The following is a 16538-nucleotide window of genomic DNA, read 5'->3' on the forward strand; positions in this document are numbered from 1 at the left end:
GCTCTTCAAACGGTTGATTACCAACGTTGATTCAATTTGAATTCAAGTGTTATTCCACCATGCGCATGAAGTCTAGTTTGCATGATTATCGGTTGATGAAAAGGAGGTGGAACGTAAGAGTGTGAGAGGACGATCAAGTGCGACAAGCGGCAGAAGTGTTTCGTGCCGTTGATTGATAATTCTTTTCCGCTGTGTTCATATGACCAAACAGTTGGGCATAGGAAGTGCAATCGTGGCGTATTGTCGGTGCATTTAGCAATAAACATTCGTCTCCCAAATGCTAAAGAAAACTGTTAATATGACATACTATCGATTCACAGCGTGATTGGTTAAGCCAGTGTTCAATGCAAGTATGGCCGCCCTGCCATCACCCACGCAGGTATATCGTAATTTTTATAATTCTAACGTGATAAAATATTCGATATGTCTTCTGTATCATTAAACGAATTTCAGGAATTCGCTTTTCCTTGGTACAGGAACAACCACACTTTTTACCATATACCGCCTTGATGTTCCCATATTCGTATTGTCGATCACTTTTTAACTTCTTTGACAGCGCAAATAGTCTTCCAATATATTCGTAATAAATGTATACTTTTTCTCCATCTATTCTTTGCAAAATTTTTGGCATAATCGTTGCAGCAAATATATTATAAAACGTTTTTGTTCAATGTTAAAACTTGTATCTATATATTCGCAAACGTCAGTTATGATAGACCGCACATTTCCGGCGGTTAAAATTTATATGTATGAGTGCACTGTAATATATTCGTGTTTATAAATTAATACGGATAAACTTGATTAATTCATTTTTACAGGTGGCTGGAAGCCATACTGCTATATATGAAGCCTACTATAATCAGGTACATTTTCACATTTTCTCAGGCCACTTATTTGTCTATTAGCGAATCTAGATAATTTTAATCTGTAATGAGGGACTGACATGTTGAATTGTACTTGAAGGTTGATCCAAATGGATACGGAAGAATTGGCGCAATGGAAGCTGCAAGATTTCTTAAGAAATCCCAGCTGAGCGATGTTGTACTAAGTAGAATATGGGATATGGCAGATCCACAGTCACGTGGTTCATTAGACAAATCTGGTCTCTTTGTTGCACTGAAACTTTGTGCATTAGCACAATCAGGGAGAGACCTTAGTATGTCAAATTTAAATTTAGAATTACCTCCTCCAAAGATGGTAAGCTATTGTACTTTTTATTTTAGAAGTATAGTGGTAAGTTTTAACTAATTAGTGTTGTTTATTATTAGGGTGATATTCCTGTAATACCCCAGAAAAATGTAGTCAATACTATGCCAGTAATCACATCTGTTAATAATGGAGATTGGTCCATCAAACCTACAGAGAGAGCAAAATACGATCAGCTCTTTGATAACTTGCAACCCTCGAATGGATACATACCTGGAAATAAAGTTAAGGGCGTCCTTATGGACAGTAAACTTCCAGTAGAAACTCTTGGAAAGATTTGGGACCTTGCAGATATGGATAAGGATGGAATGCTAGATAGACACGAATTTGTTGTTGTAAGTGGATTATAATTATAGAATTATAACAATTTATAGATATATATGTAAATTACATTTATCACACAGGCTATGCACTTAGTGTATAAAGCATTAGAAAAATATGCTATTCCAAGTGTACTTCCACCAGAATTAATGCCACCTGGTAAAAGAAAAGATGTTACAATACCAGTATCAAAGCCTCCTGCACCAATGGCAATGACAACAGCCCCACCAATTCCACCTTTACCTAATGTATCTGCTGTGAAGAGTATGAGTGGTTTAGAGACAGCAAAGGTAACTTTTGTGCTCATAGTAGAAACAAAAACTATTAATTAATCATACCTTGCAACAAAATTAAAGGGTCACTAATTTTTGGCCAAAAAACTGTCTATGTTTAAGTTGCTGCAACTTTGTGGAAAAAAATCGTAGGGCACTCGCTAAGATCTCGTTCGAAAGAGGAGTGTTCCAGCTATAATATCTCCTCGAAAGATAACGCAAAAAAAAATTTATTAAGTTCTTGTGAGTCGTCTATAGTCGGAAAACGTTCGGAGAAAAACCACCCCCTTTTTCTGCGTGTGTCATGGAGTGGAGGATTTTTTTCGGACAGATTCAATACAGGGGTGCGAAAGTAGAAGAATGGACCTTTAAAATGAGACCAAGCCCACCTCCCTGCGATTTTTTTTCGTAAAGTTACAGCATGTCAAATATTGGCCACTTTCTTGGGCCTTCAGATCACTGCGTGATTCCGAGGCTGGGGGCTCACTTTTCACTCAGACCGCGATATCTCGGCGAAAAAAAATCGCAGAGCACTCGCTAAGGTCTCATTCGAGAGGGAAGGGTTCCAGCTTTAATATCCCTTCGAAAGGTATCGGGAAAAAAATTCATCAAGTTCCTGAGAGTCGTCTAAAGTTGGGAAAGATTTGGGAGGAAACCACCCTCTCTCTCTCGGCGTGTCGTGCAGTGGAGAATTTTTTTCGAACAAGTTCAACTTAGGGATGTGAAAGTAGAGGTTTTATCCTGTAGAATGAGACTAGGCTCATCTCCCTGCGATTTTTTTTGACAAAGTTACAGCAACTGAAACATGGACAATTTTTCGGCCCAAAAGTAGTAATCCTTCAATTTTGGTGCAAAGTGTGGGTTATAAATTTAATGTGAATGTCTGTCTTACAGCCAAACGTACAGTGGGTAGTCTCTGGAGAGGATCAAATAGCAGCAGATAAATTGTTTTTGCAAGCTGATATGGATATGGATGGATATGTCTCAGGGTTAGAAATTAAAGATGTCTTCCTTCAAAGTGGACTTCCACAAGCTGTACTAGCTCACATATGGTATATATATATTTTTATTTTCAAGTTTGTTGGTCATTTATCAGTGAATAATAAAAACTATTCAATGCTCTAGGGGTCTGTGTGACACGTGTCAAAGTGGAAAGTTGAATAAAGAACAGTTTGCTTTGGCTATGTGGCTGATTAAGCAAAAGCTTAGGGGTATTGAACCACCTGCAACTTTAAGTTCTGACATGATACCACCTTCTATGCGAAAACCATCTGACACTGTTGTGGTAAGTAATTTATTATATGTTTAAAACAGTGAAATATAGTATAATTAATGTATTGTGAATCTTCGGCGACCCTTGAACGCTTTCCAAAATATTATTAGAAATACAATAATTATTAAACTTCCACCAGTCATAATAATAGTGTAATTTGTTTGCACTTCTATTTCTCCCACGACATTCAGTCTTATTACACCAGCAATATCATTTTTTTGCCAACAACTGCAGACAGACGAATTGCATGTAAGATAATATTGTCTATCGAAGTTGATTCTATATAGTTTTTTACCTGTAGATATTTGAGTCTTCAAATTTTAATGATGTGAAGATTATCTGCATTTGAGGATTAATGTAAATTCTGTCTCGTGATTGTTCTTTTATAATAGATGGATTTAATACTTTATTATCTACTTTCCATGTAATTGGTACATCTGTATTCAGATTTCTGAAATCCTTTTTCAATAAGTTCGATTTAAAAGTTTTAAACATTAGATCAATTTACCCTGGGCATGCAAGTGTTCCTTTCTTCTTATATTTTTCATAAACTACTGTACGTATAACTGGTGGCGATGGAATAGGTATTCCTTGAACCATAGAATATATACCTGCACTATTATTTGCACTTTCAAGTATTCTTCCTTGTTTGTCTCGTACCTCAAATATTACATTTTCTGAACATTTTATCTAAGAAGAAATTCACATTTTTTTTACTTACACTACCAACTAGTGCATGAAATATTGTATCCTCAATCTCATTTTGAAAGTACCTTACAATATCGAATCATCATTTCTGTCTTTCTGCTTATCACATCTGGGTGATTCAGAATTTCTTTTGGTAAATACTTACTTTTACATGGCAATGAATTTCTAAATATATTTAAGGCCATCTTGATCTTATTCTTAGCAGTTTCATTTAAACTTTTGCCTTCAGTTGTAGCTTCTATCACCCCAGTTTGTTCCTTTTCTACTGTATCTTCTGCTTCACTGTGTTCAGATTCTGTAGTTGATTCTGTTTCTTCACTTTGTCTTTTATAATTCCGAAGATGTTTCTTTGGATTTTCTTGTGAAGAAAGGGTACAGTAACCATAACGATTTTTTTTGCCAACCGCATTACATTTGGAACAGGGGGACCATTTGGTCCATGTTGTATGAACGATTAAGTTATACTCGGGTAAAATCCTTTCTTTTGTTGCATGTGGCATATTAGGAGCAGTCCTGGGATATACAGTTTTCACTTCTTTAATATCACTATCAATTGACAAATAATGAATTATAGTTGATAATGTATCTCCCAATTTACACCAGTATTGTCCAGCTTGATTAGCCTGTAAAACATTTTATATCAGTTCTATCCTTAGTTTTATTCTCTTGACAATTAATATACTTTAACATTATATATCATTAATCTCTTATCATCTGGTGAAATTAAAACATTGTCTGATTCTTCTATAAGTTTGTTCATTTCATTGTTAGTGCTACTGTTGAAGTACCACTCTATATTATCAGTTGTATGTGATTCTGTTGGAGAGATACATATTTGACAATTCAACCTAAAATTTGTAGCTTGATTATAGGATTATATTATTAACATAAATAATGCTTGCCTTACGTGACAAATGTTCCTTCTAAAGCTACAAGATTAATGGGGTATATTGCTTTCTCTATTCCCATTTCACTATATGATTTTTTTAAACATTGATAATAGTCTTCCCATAATTGTCTATGTATTTTCCTAAGCGTTTCATTTGCTCTCGGATACTCAAATTCATCAATATCGAGAAGAAGTTTACTTTCTTTGTAGAGATGGAATTTCATTAAGTTAATTATTAGAAAAAAGTATTATGATTGTTTTATTTTAAGGTATTGTCATTACCTTTTTGTCTATGAAGTAGTTTGTTTAGTTTTTCACGAAGCTTATCATAATTTTTCCTTATATTTATTCCATTTGCACAATTCAATATTGTATTTATTAAAAAATATAAAACCAAAAGCTGCTGTAATTGCATGGTACATGTAAGTTCCTAAAATTATGAAGTTATAACATAATGAAACTAGAAATATCAATTGAAGTTTTTCATTTATTTATTGATTTCAATAAAAATACATTTTCTCCTAATCTATTTAATAAATCGCGACAATGAGTTCTAAGTGGGATTTAAGTAAAACATTTAATTTGTGTTCTTCATGTGCAAAGAAAAAGAAAAATTTGGATTCTCAGCATTTCATAAATATTATATCCCTTCCAATAAATTATAAATGTCCTGCAATAGCTTTGGAAAGAGAAAAGGCGAAAAATGTTATGTTTGCTAAAAAACTACAGAAGGAAGCAAAGGAAGCAAGATTAAGATCTATGTATGATGTAGACAATTCTGGGAAAATCAAGTTTAAAACTCGGCATGAACATATCAAAGAATTTATCAAGAACACATTAAATGACAGAACTTTTATCACTATAAATTAATGTAAAAAATAATATATTTTGCTAAATTGTTACAACTGTTGGTTCCAACATAAACTGTAAATTTTTGTGTAATAAACATTTTCTAATGAGAATACTCCTCTCCTTTTTAATGTATTAAAATATATTTTTCATGTTTAGGAAAATAACAATATATCTGGCTATTCAAACCCAGAGTTGGACATGATAAGTAAAGACATAGCAGAACTCGTACGAGAAAGGCAAAGCATGGAACAAGACATAGCACAAAAAGAAGCTGATATCAAGATAAAAACAGGGGAGATTAAGAGTCTGCAAAGTGAATTAGATACGCTTGCTGCTACATTGAAACAATTGGAAAATCAGAAGGGTGAAGCACAAAAACGATTAAATGACTTAAAAGCTCAGGTAAATTAAACTTTCATTCAATACAATTAATTTGCTTGCTAAATGTGCAGCTTTGCTTTGTACAAAATTAGAAACCCATCTACTTGTAATTTGTATTAATAGTGCTTTCATTAAGGTATGTAAATATTTACATATTTCAGATTGAAATAGTGTTAAAGACAATGAATAAGAAGATATTATTTTATATTATTGTTATATAGTTCATTTCTTTTTGCCAAAGTTACATGAAATAGTTGATGAATAGGAATTGTTTATGTTATGTCTCATCTTTTTATGAAGGCACTATATTGGATTAATTCTAGACATCCTGACATTTGCTTAATAGGTATACATGTACATATACATATATGTAACACGTTCATTCATGGTTTCATAATCTCTTATCACCCCTTCCATAAATTCGAATAAGGGCGTGTGTATGTGTGTGCGCGCATGTATATTTTTAGTGCATGCCAGGAAACATGTTTTTGATGTAATTATATTTTTTAAATTATTTTTACTATTCATCAATACATATCATGTAAAACACAGTACGAATCTCCTGAAATAGGAAATGTGAAACAAAATAAAGTCATTAGTTCCAATGGCATTCAGAGTTTTATATTGTTTTTTAAGTATACTTTTTACCATACAATAAATAATTTTTATCAGTGTAATAAAAAATGTATGTTTATTATCTGGGTGCCATTTATATATTTATATGTTCATCCTCTATTTGCTTTTTCTGTATCATTTATTTCTTTCAGTGTTTTAATATCTATCAATTTATTTTATTTTATATTACGTTTAGTTTCTTCATTATGATTTAGTTTTATTATGTTTCGCTTGTAGAAGACAGTGATAGATAAAGATTTGAGTGAGGTCGAGCTGAAGATTCGTGAGGAACAAAAAAAGGTACATCAAACATTTCTACTTTTAATAAAGGGCAGGTACAGTGGTGATGTGCAGATAAAAAATAAAGTGCAACAAGACATGTTTTTTTAAATGTGATAATATTCAAATATTTATTTTTATTACGTAAAAAAGTTACATAACAAATAATATGATAAAGGTCAAGTATAATTTAAACTTATGTACTGATATAATATTAAATACATGTACACATATGTGTCTATATGTATGTATATTTGATTTGTCTTATACGTACCTGGAAACTATGGATTTTTAAGTAAATGATTCAATATTAATACACTTCATGTTATTTAATTAAAAGCTTCATCGTTTCTATTACACTTGCATAGTTAATGCTAGTGCTTTATTGCAATGCATGACAAAATAATTGTAGCATAGACTGCCATAAGAAAAAGTGTATTTGCTTGCAAACTTTCATTTAAGACCTTAGTCTAACACAATTATTTGTTTCTGTTTGCATTATGGTTAATATGTTCATGAATAGAAATAAGAATTATAATTCATTCAACCACGTATATATGTCGATTGAATAGATACATAGTTTGTGATTACTCACTGTTTTTAATTATTAACACCAGGTTGACAAACTACGCCAACAAGCAGAAGAGCAAGAGTCAGTGCTACGTGCACAGGAAGACGAGTTGAATAGCAAACGGCAAGAACTGGAAGGCTTGAGACAAGAGGAACAGCAATTGGAGCAACAACAAAACAAAAGCAGGGACCAATTAAATGAACTCACCAAAAATTTACAGGATACTCAATTACAAATCTGTCAAGCAAAAGCAAAAATTACTCATTTGCAAGAACAGCAACGTCAGATGAGCGATGCAATTGCACTTTATGATTCTGCGCTTGCGGCAGGAGATGCCACTCTTGTACCTGATACTAGTCTGCAATTTAATCCAGAAATTGAAGATGTAGAGTACGTATCTGATACATAAATTGTGCGTTTAAGTTCTTAATGAAAACGTCATTACGTTATCCTGATTACAGTTACGAAGCAAACAATGACGAAACTAAACAAAAGGAAGCGGATGCATTGCCCAACGCAAATGGAACAGCCAAATCGGATGGATTTGAACAAGATCCCTTCGCATCAAGCAAAGCTCAAGAAGCATTTAGCTCGACTCCAGATCCGTTTGGAGCTGCATTTCCATCGCAAACTAACACTGTAAGACACTTTTTTATTCATCGTAAATTAGTCTTTTATTCTAAAAAATAACTTCATCTATAATTGCAGGGAGGATTTACCAATGATCCGTTTAGTGCATTTGATAACAGTAACGTTATAAAACAGGATCCTTTTGATCCGTTTGGGGATGGCAAGAGAACTGATATCAAAGCTGGAACTGGAACAATAGTGAGTTATTAAAATAGCAATGGAATTTTGTTTGAATAAATAATTGTCATTTAATTCATTTTTCTCAGGCAACAAAGGATCCCTTCGGAGATGATCCATTTGCGAATCTTCATGCTCCTCCTCGCCCGGAAAGTCCTAGTCCTGCTCTTCCACCTAAGAAAGCAAAGCAACCACCGCCACGACCAGCGCCTCCAAGACCTTCTCAAGGACCTACTGGTCCCTTGAGAGCAGCACCAGTGCCCCCCACTCCTTCTCCTACCCCAGATCCTTTCTCAAATGCTAATTCGGATCCCTTCTCTGCTCAACAAGGAGTTATTGATAACAACAATAGCAGTAGTTTCACATCTACTGGGTTCGCTGATTTCGCAAATTTTGATTCAAAGGTATGTGTTCCTTAGCTTAAATAATCACTAAAACTTTTAAAAAAAATATGCTTTCTTTTGGTTTATAGAAGATAAATTTATTTATTACAATATGTAATTATTTATTATTATGCAAATGATTTCCTTTCCTTTTATTTATAGTGTTCCCACATATCTTCCTGGCCATATCCCATTCTTTCCCAGTTTTACCATTTTCTAGTATGTTATGTTATCCTTGTACATTTCAAGTATAGCTAGTTGTAATAGGAAGTCAAATATATTGGTATGACTCGAATATGTATTTAAGTGATACATACAATTACATAAAAATGTATAAATTAACAAATGCTATTAAGTCATTCCAATATATTGCAGAGTTATTTTGGGAAATACGTTTACAGAAAAAAGATTAATTATATTTTTTTGTTTTATATTTAGGTAGAAGCTGCACAATTTTCAGTTTATTCATTGACCTGGCTTCTGGAGCATGCTGTCTACAAATTAATTCATTTGTTCTTCTTTGTTCCAGTATTATATTTTCATTTTATAATATTGCATGGCAATTTTGATTATTTACTTATTTGTATATTCAGTAAAATGTTCGAGTTACACGTACCAATCAATATACGGTCCAAAAAGTTTTGGGCAAAAATTGACTAACTTTGACTAACGATAACTCCGCGAAAAATCGTCGTAGAATCATGATCTTTTTTTTAAATTAGAGCTTGAAATCTCTATATTAGAAGCCCATGTCTCGATTTTAAGTTGAATGCACTCCAGTCACAGGAATTTCCTAAATGTGAGGGCATGTTGTCATATAGAAAATTGCAAAGTTTGACGAGGTGCACCGACTAGCTAAAATTTTTTTGGGGTATGTGGTTTACACGATCATATAGCTGGAACCTTCCCCTTTATTTTAAAAAAAAGATCAGGTCGCTGCGATTTTTTTTCGCGAAGCTACAGCACTTTAAAGTAGACCTTATATTTTTACCGCACATCGGGTAGTGTCAATATACGACAAAAATGCAAGGGTAACTTTAAAATGCTGTAACTCTGCGAAAAAAAATCGTAGCGACTTGATCTTTTTTTTTAAATTACAGAGGAAGGTCCCAATTTTATGCCACCTGAAGCGATATTTCGGAAAAAAATTGTAGCAAGTCCCTGCGTCCCGTCAAACTTTGCAGTTTGTTATATTAAAAATCGTCAACTTTGACGGGATGCAGAGACTTGCTCTAATTTTTTTGGAGCATAATCTTCGTAGTGACGTAAAATATGAATCTTCTCCTTTAAGTTACAAAAAAAATCAGTTTGATACGATTTTTTTTCGCAAAGTTACAGCACTTTAAAGCAACCCCTGCATTTTTCGGGTACACGGGATAGCATCAATACATGACAAAAACGCAAGATCTACTTCAAAGTGCAGTAACTTTGCGAAAAAAAATCGTATCAAGCTAATTTTTTTTGTAACTTAAAGGAGAAGGTTCATATTTTACGTCGCTATAAAAATTATGCCCCCAAAAAATTAGAGCAAGTCTCTGCATCCCGTCAAAGTTGACGATTTTTATTATGATAAACTGCAAAGTTTGACAGGACGCAGGGACTTGCTACAATTTTTTCCCGAAATTTCGCTTCAGGTGGCATATAGTTCGGACCTTTCCCTTTAATTTAAAAAAAAGATCAGGTCGCTACGATTTTTTTTCGCAGAGTTACAGCACTTTAAAGTAACCCTTGCATTTTTGTCGTATATTGGCACTACCCGATGTGCAGTACAAATACAAAGTCTACTTTAAAGTGCTGTAGCTTCGCGAAAAAAAATCGCAGCGACTTGATCTTTTTTTTAAATTAAAGGGGAAGGTTTCAGTTATATGCTACTGCAAACGGCATCCCCGGAAAAAATTTTTCCAACGCCGTGCGTTCCGTCAAAGTTTTCAGTTTTTAGTGTCACAAACATGTCCTCAGATATAAGCGATTCCAGTAATAGGAGTGCATTAAACTTAAAATCAAGACATAGCGTCTTAAAGTAAAGACTACAAGCTTTAATTTAAAAAAAAAATCTTGATCCTACGACGATTTTTTGCGGAGTTATCGACAGTCAAAATTGACGAATTTTTGTTCAAAATTTTTCTATGCCATAATCTTGTTTCAGCAGTGTATATTTCTATAAAAAGATCTTCGCAACATTATAACAGAGTTAACTTATCAACTCGAACATTTGTTAGTATCAATGACTTGATATTTGTCAGTATCTCAACAGCAGCTATGTATGGTCCAGCAGCCTGACGATAACCAGCGGTTCTCGCGCTATTGTTTCTACCTTTTCAGTAAACGAAAATTGACCAGTGAAAAACCTGCTTCAGCCGGAACCAACACTGAATCGAACGGCTCCACCCAGGCCAACCAGCAGAGCACACACTACAGTAACCCCAAAGCTGCCGGACTTCACGGAAGATCCATTTAGGGATTACCGATACGAAGATCCCTTTAATATAGCTGATCCTTTCGCCGATGACGCAGAAGACTTTAACGCGAACAAGAGTAACGATCAAGGCAAGATAGATCCATTCGACTACGGAACAACTTCGGTGCTTCCTCGTAAAAATTCTATTGCAAAAGATTTCGACGCTGACTTTTCGAACACTTTTCCTCTCAGCAAGAACAAACTCGAAAAGGACAATACCAAATTTGACACTGACTTCGTGAAAGCATTCTCAGACGATAACAGAAACATCAAGTCTATCGAATCTGATGCTTTCTCTAATATCAAGACGAAGACGGTCGATATTGATGAAGCTTTTTCGGCTAAGAAAGCAATCGATATCGACGATGCTTTTTTGAGTAAGAAGTCTGTCGATATTGATGAAGCTTTCGCGATCAAGAGCGAGAAGTTTACCAGAAGACAGGGGCATGATTCGATCCTGAATAGATCTAAAGTCACTTTCAATGATAAAAAGTTGAAGAGTGACATTAAAATTTGGAATGGCAGTGCGCCTTTGGCATTGACTGAAGAGGAACAGTTGGCTATAGCGTCTAAACAGAGCCTAAAAAGCGAAGAAGAAAGGCGCAAGCGTATTCAGAAAGAGGAGGCTGACATAGCTTTAGCACTTGAATTGAGTAAACACGAGAAGTCTGGGAAATTGTAAGCTTTGGTCAGTAGAACACTTTTCTTTTCTGTTCGTTTAGTTGGCTAGCAAATTTTCGGGCACAACGACTATTACGAACTTCGATAAGAGATCAGAACTGGAAGGTACATGATACGTTTACTGAATATTATCCTAATGACTATTACGAGATTTTGGGGTTCTCACTAATTAAGGCTATGAGAAATATTTGTGTAAACTGCAATTATATATAATGCTTAATTTTAATACTATCTAGCATATCATACTTGCTGTGAAGATGAGAACAAAAAATATTTAGGAGAAAATAGTACCGCATAACGAATATTCAGAAGTTCATAGAAGCATATACAGAAATCAATCAAGTGTTTCACCATGAGCAAATCAGTTTTCGATGTGGCCTTTTCGTTCTTCACTTCGCGTAAGATGCATTCATGGAACTGTTAATATATTACATATTTATTTGAATATGAAGGAAGAAATTTGTATTAAACCTCGAGCTCTTTTCGGCACTCTGGTCTACCGCAGAGATCGATCGATTTTTGTAAAGAGGAGGAACCGATGAAGGAAAATTCATTATTGCCTTGCGGTATCGTATTCTAAAGTAACAAAACACTTATATATATCAGTAGCTGGTTGTACACTATCATTAACATAAATTAGCATGTATAAAAGCAAAATATAATGGCAAGATTTATTGGATCGACAATAAAAGCGTTATGTACACATGTTCCCGTGACTTCAGAACGAAGGGGATAGTATAAATGATGATGGCGCGAAATGGATGAAGTTCTTGGCGTCTTTATGAAAACGCACTTTAATACATCTGTACATTCGCGATCATAATAGCGGAGTAACGTGTTTCTGTTTGTTGCCGTTTAATCCACATCATTATAACAATGACCATGTAGACTACATTTTTTAACTCCTTATATGATGAATCTAAAATGTCTGAACATTGTGTTAAAAGTTCCTCGACTATGTGTAATTTTAATTCAAGAATGGATAAATGAATGATTTTGAAGTTTCGACGTTGTAGAATCATTTCTAAATCTTCTTCTGATATCAAAAAGTTAAAAATTTTGTTCTGCTGAATTCCAATTACATAATAAAAGAGAAATTCTAGCAAAATGTACAGCTGCATTTTAGATTCAGCGCATGTATCTTCACCAGTATTTATTGAAAAGCATTGAATAATGGATTATGATGATAAAAACATTTGACTATACATATGAATGTTATATAATAAGTAGAGCAATACATAAGAGAAATAGCATATGAAGTTTTCTGAGAAATCATTGCACGCTGACCATGGCTTTTAATCGCATTACTACTACCATATGTAAAGAAAATTATGAATGTAAGTTTCTATTGCAAGACATCAAATTTGCGTTTCCTTAAAGATGTAATAGAGGAGAAAATGTTCTTATCGAGTCTGTATTCAATGAAAACAGATGAAATGAATGAAATGGAGTAATAAACGGTAGTGATGATAATGTTAATAATGAGCGAACCGTTCAAAAAGAGCTATTCTAAGTTCGGTCTCATTACGTCCCAAAGAATAAGGTGTTCAGACAAAACGTAGCTCCCCGTGTTTGTCCTGAGATCTTGCGTCACGTGGAATCTTTGATATCAAACACCAAAGGGCCGCAATCTATACTTTACTCGTGTATCTTGTAACTTTCACAACGACAATGTATTACGTCTAATGTATATATTACTATCTGTATTATTTCATCGTAATTATAATTGTGTTATTATTGTTATATTACTATTATTAATACTATAGCGTCTGTAAAAGCGCAAGTACTGTTGATATATCATTTACCAGTGAAGAAGAAAAAGCGTACTATAAAATCGTATTATATGTATGTTATTTGCAAGTACCGTATTATAATGTATTCGTTGTGTAGCGTTACAAATGTGTTCGACAACTGCGTGCACGCATCCTAATCGCAAAATTGTAGGTGAACGCGCGCGTGAGCATTGAGGGTGTGTGTCAGAAGGATCTTTCATCGAAAATAAACGAAATGACTTCACCGTCACGATGAATTCGAATAATTTAGAATGCCTTGGTCCAAAGGATTAAATCAGTTAATCTTAACTATACTCGTCACAATGTGCATTACTTTTCTAAATGTTGTTGTATGTATAATCGCACCATCGGCCCTTTTCGATGTACATTTTAAGGTACGAAGTATTCTCGAGGAAATACTGATAACGACATTCTTTGTTGACTATTATAATCTTCATATTTCGTGATCACATAGATCGTAAGAAAAATTATTATTTTTTAAAAGAAAAAATTACTATCACAAATTCCATTAAGGTATCAGTATCATACATCTGTGTATCATGGAATTTCTCATTGAAAAAATTAGGAAGATTACAAATTACTCGTTCTCTTCAGATTGCGCGAATTTTGTAATCCTAAAGGAACATATATATTACGCAAGTGGAAGTTGAAACATATATGCACGAACATTAATTAGTTTGTTTAGGAAAGAATTAGAAAGTGCGGCATATTTAGACTAGGCGTAAGTAGAAAGAGCTATATCATTGGTTTCGTTAATACTTAAAGGACGATAAATGTACATAGATTTATCATATTTTATTTCTCTGGCATGTGCGAAATTTCTGACTCATTTTGAAAAAAATAAGGATTTACATAATTGTGCTTACCAAGTTTCAGGATTAATTGAGTTGCAAAAGTGTCTCGTCACCCTCGTCCATTAAGTTTTGACAAGGCGCCATAGAATTGTAATAAAAGGCCTGCGGATAAATCATCCAGAAACCAAACATTATTGCTGAAATTTTACAGGAATTTTTACGGATGTACAGGTGTGTAGAATGACTAAAAATAATCATTTAGCAACTATGTCCGTCTACATTATCAGTATAACTACCAATATGACGTTCTTAGCATCAATTCCCATAAAACCACATAAGGGTTATGTATCAGCTTACAAATCTCAGAAATGAATTTATTGTTTCAATACTTTTGATAAAATCTGTTGTGGTTTATATATAAAAAAAAACAAACATCGCGCTTCTCTGGTTTGCTTTCCTTATTTTTTAATATTAAAGTGAAATAGTAAATGAAATATATCAATCGAGTTGCTAGGAACATTGTTAAGAATGGAAATTGAGCGGAAAGATGGTATAAAGTAACGAAGAATATATGTATTTATCATGCATACTCTTATCAAAATTGTTATAAACGCGTACATGTACTCGAAATATGTATAAAATTCAGTATTCCAATTTTGAAGTTCCCTAATGCGCGGTTACGAAAACGAATTGTATACGGTGGTACTGTGCACAAAGGACAGAGATTTCTTTTTATATATACATACATATGTATACATATACAAGTTAGAAATTTGAGATGAGGATGTTGTAGCAATCTGTTACGTCTGTAATGTTTCCCTTGTAGAAAACTCTAGGAAATGTCGCGTAATCGCTTTGTTCTCTGTGTGTGATCATCCATCGGCGTTTAAGAGGGAAAGAGCCTGATACTCTTCAAAGGAAAGATTTCATTGTATTATGACATGACGAGTGATAAGTGATATGAGTACCTTTTGTGTGACATTTTTATTTATCGGCAAATCGCGACTTGCCATAAGGTAGTATGTTCCTTTTTCGTTATGTGTATCGTGGCTGATTTTTTTTAAGAATTCAATTCGACATCTTTGCTCAATTTTTAAGTATGTATTTCTTAAGATTACGATTCTTTTCGTTTCCTAATTGAAATTTAAGCATTCGAGATGTATTACTGTATGTTCTTAATATTTCTCAACGCTTCCTACTCGTCGAAGAAAAATCAGTTGATCGTTCTAAAACACTGAGGAGCTTCTCCCATCGTAACGCGCATTTAAAACGCGATTTTTCACGCAAGCCTGCAAAAGCACATGCTTTGTACTTTAAGCAGAACAAAAATAAGCTGACGTGAAAATAAAAATGGTCAGTTGATTTTGTTCCGACTGTCGATGATAACGAAGATAGTATTATCGAGCGTCCATCGAGATAGGCGCGAAAACTAATTTGTTGTTATCGCTCGTTAAAACTCTTATTAACTGGACACGTTAATGCTAATACAATGTTCGACATAATGCAATTAATAGTTTTATGTCGGGGCATTCGAAACTTGAATATTTCGTAGATACACGGAAATTGCATTTCAAGCTACCGATAATTGTCGCTTTTAAAATAAATTCGGGCATCGTGTATTTCATCGTCGATACTTGTGAAATCATTTTATACCATTCTGATGATTTAAGTCGTATTCCATGTTAAAATATATCTCAAGTTTTAGGTGAAATACTCAAATTTCGAATCAACTTTCTTGAATCGGATATACGCTTGCATCCCACCACCCCCTATATTCTCGTTAACATAGCAAGTTTATAATGCGTTTTGTTAAACATGGTCAAACGACCATACAACAAATATACTGTACCGATGTTGCGAGTTCTCATAGGCAAATTCGTATAGCAGATCGTTGTTTACTATAATACAACCTCCTTGTACATAAGTTTAAATATACAAATATCTGGTTCATTATGCATATGTTAACATTTGTATGATCATACACATTCCCTCCCGTTCTCGTGTTTCTGAAGAAATCTAGATTTATTTTCAGTTATTCATTAAAATGAAAGAGCATAACAATTATAATTGTTAATAATTTGCAGGAGTCATAGTGTGCAATTTTTATTAACAATATGTGTACTAGAAATTGTTGTTGAGATGACTATTTTATTGAAAATATTAATTTTTCGCAAATTATGCTTCGTTCGATTAATTTCGAAATTCTTACCGCGCAAGAAATTTATTTCATTGGTTCCCCCACCCTCCTTGAGAGG

At 33.8% G+C, this 16538-nt stretch overlaps 2 protein-coding genes across 4 annotated transcripts; one reads left to right on the plus strand and one right to left on the minus strand.

The window, feature by feature from the left end:
• Positions 1-133: 133 nt before the first annotated feature.
• On the plus strand, positions 134-16240 carry Eps-15 (Epidermal growth factor receptor pathway substrate 15). 3 transcript variants are annotated; one of them, XM_076387589.1, is made up of 14 exons: positions 134-379; positions 819-863; positions 964-1197; positions 1269-1541; positions 1611-1817; positions 2694-2851; positions 2925-3084; positions 5678-5923; positions 6755-6817; positions 7414-7757; positions 7829-8006; positions 8076-8195; positions 8264-8578; positions 10915-16240. In XM_076387589.1, the coding sequence occupies exons 1-14, from the start codon at positions 353-355 to the stop codon at positions 11695-11697; spliced, it is 3153 nt and encodes a 1050-aa protein (XP_076243704.1). In that variant the 5' UTR covers positions 134-352; the 3' UTR covers positions 11698-16240. The 3 variants fall into 3 exon arrangements, with proteins under 3 accessions (XP_076243704.1, XP_076243723.1, XP_076243714.1); XM_076387608.1 differs by having other exon boundaries at positions 10880-11004; XM_076387599.1 differs by lacking the exon at positions 6755-6817.
• On the minus strand, positions 3129-5084 carry LOC143187268 (uncharacterized). Its single transcript, XM_076391364.1, has 7 exons — positions 4952-5084; positions 4688-4871; positions 4463-4628; positions 3846-4403; positions 3581-3762; positions 3368-3523; positions 3129-3300 (listed from the first exon to the last, which is right to left on the minus strand). Exons 1-7 carry the CDS (start codon positions 5082-5084, stop codon positions 3129-3131), a joined length of 1551 nt encoding a protein of 516 aa, XP_076247479.1.
• Positions 16241-16538: the final 298 nt, after the last annotated feature.

Source organism: Calliopsis andreniformis, chromosome 2 (assembly GCF_051401765.1).
Source record: "Calliopsis andreniformis isolate RMS-2024a chromosome 2, iyCalAndr_principal, whole genome shotgun sequence".
Lineage (NCBI taxonomy): Eukaryota > Metazoa > Arthropoda > Insecta > Hymenoptera > Andrenidae > Calliopsis > Calliopsis andreniformis.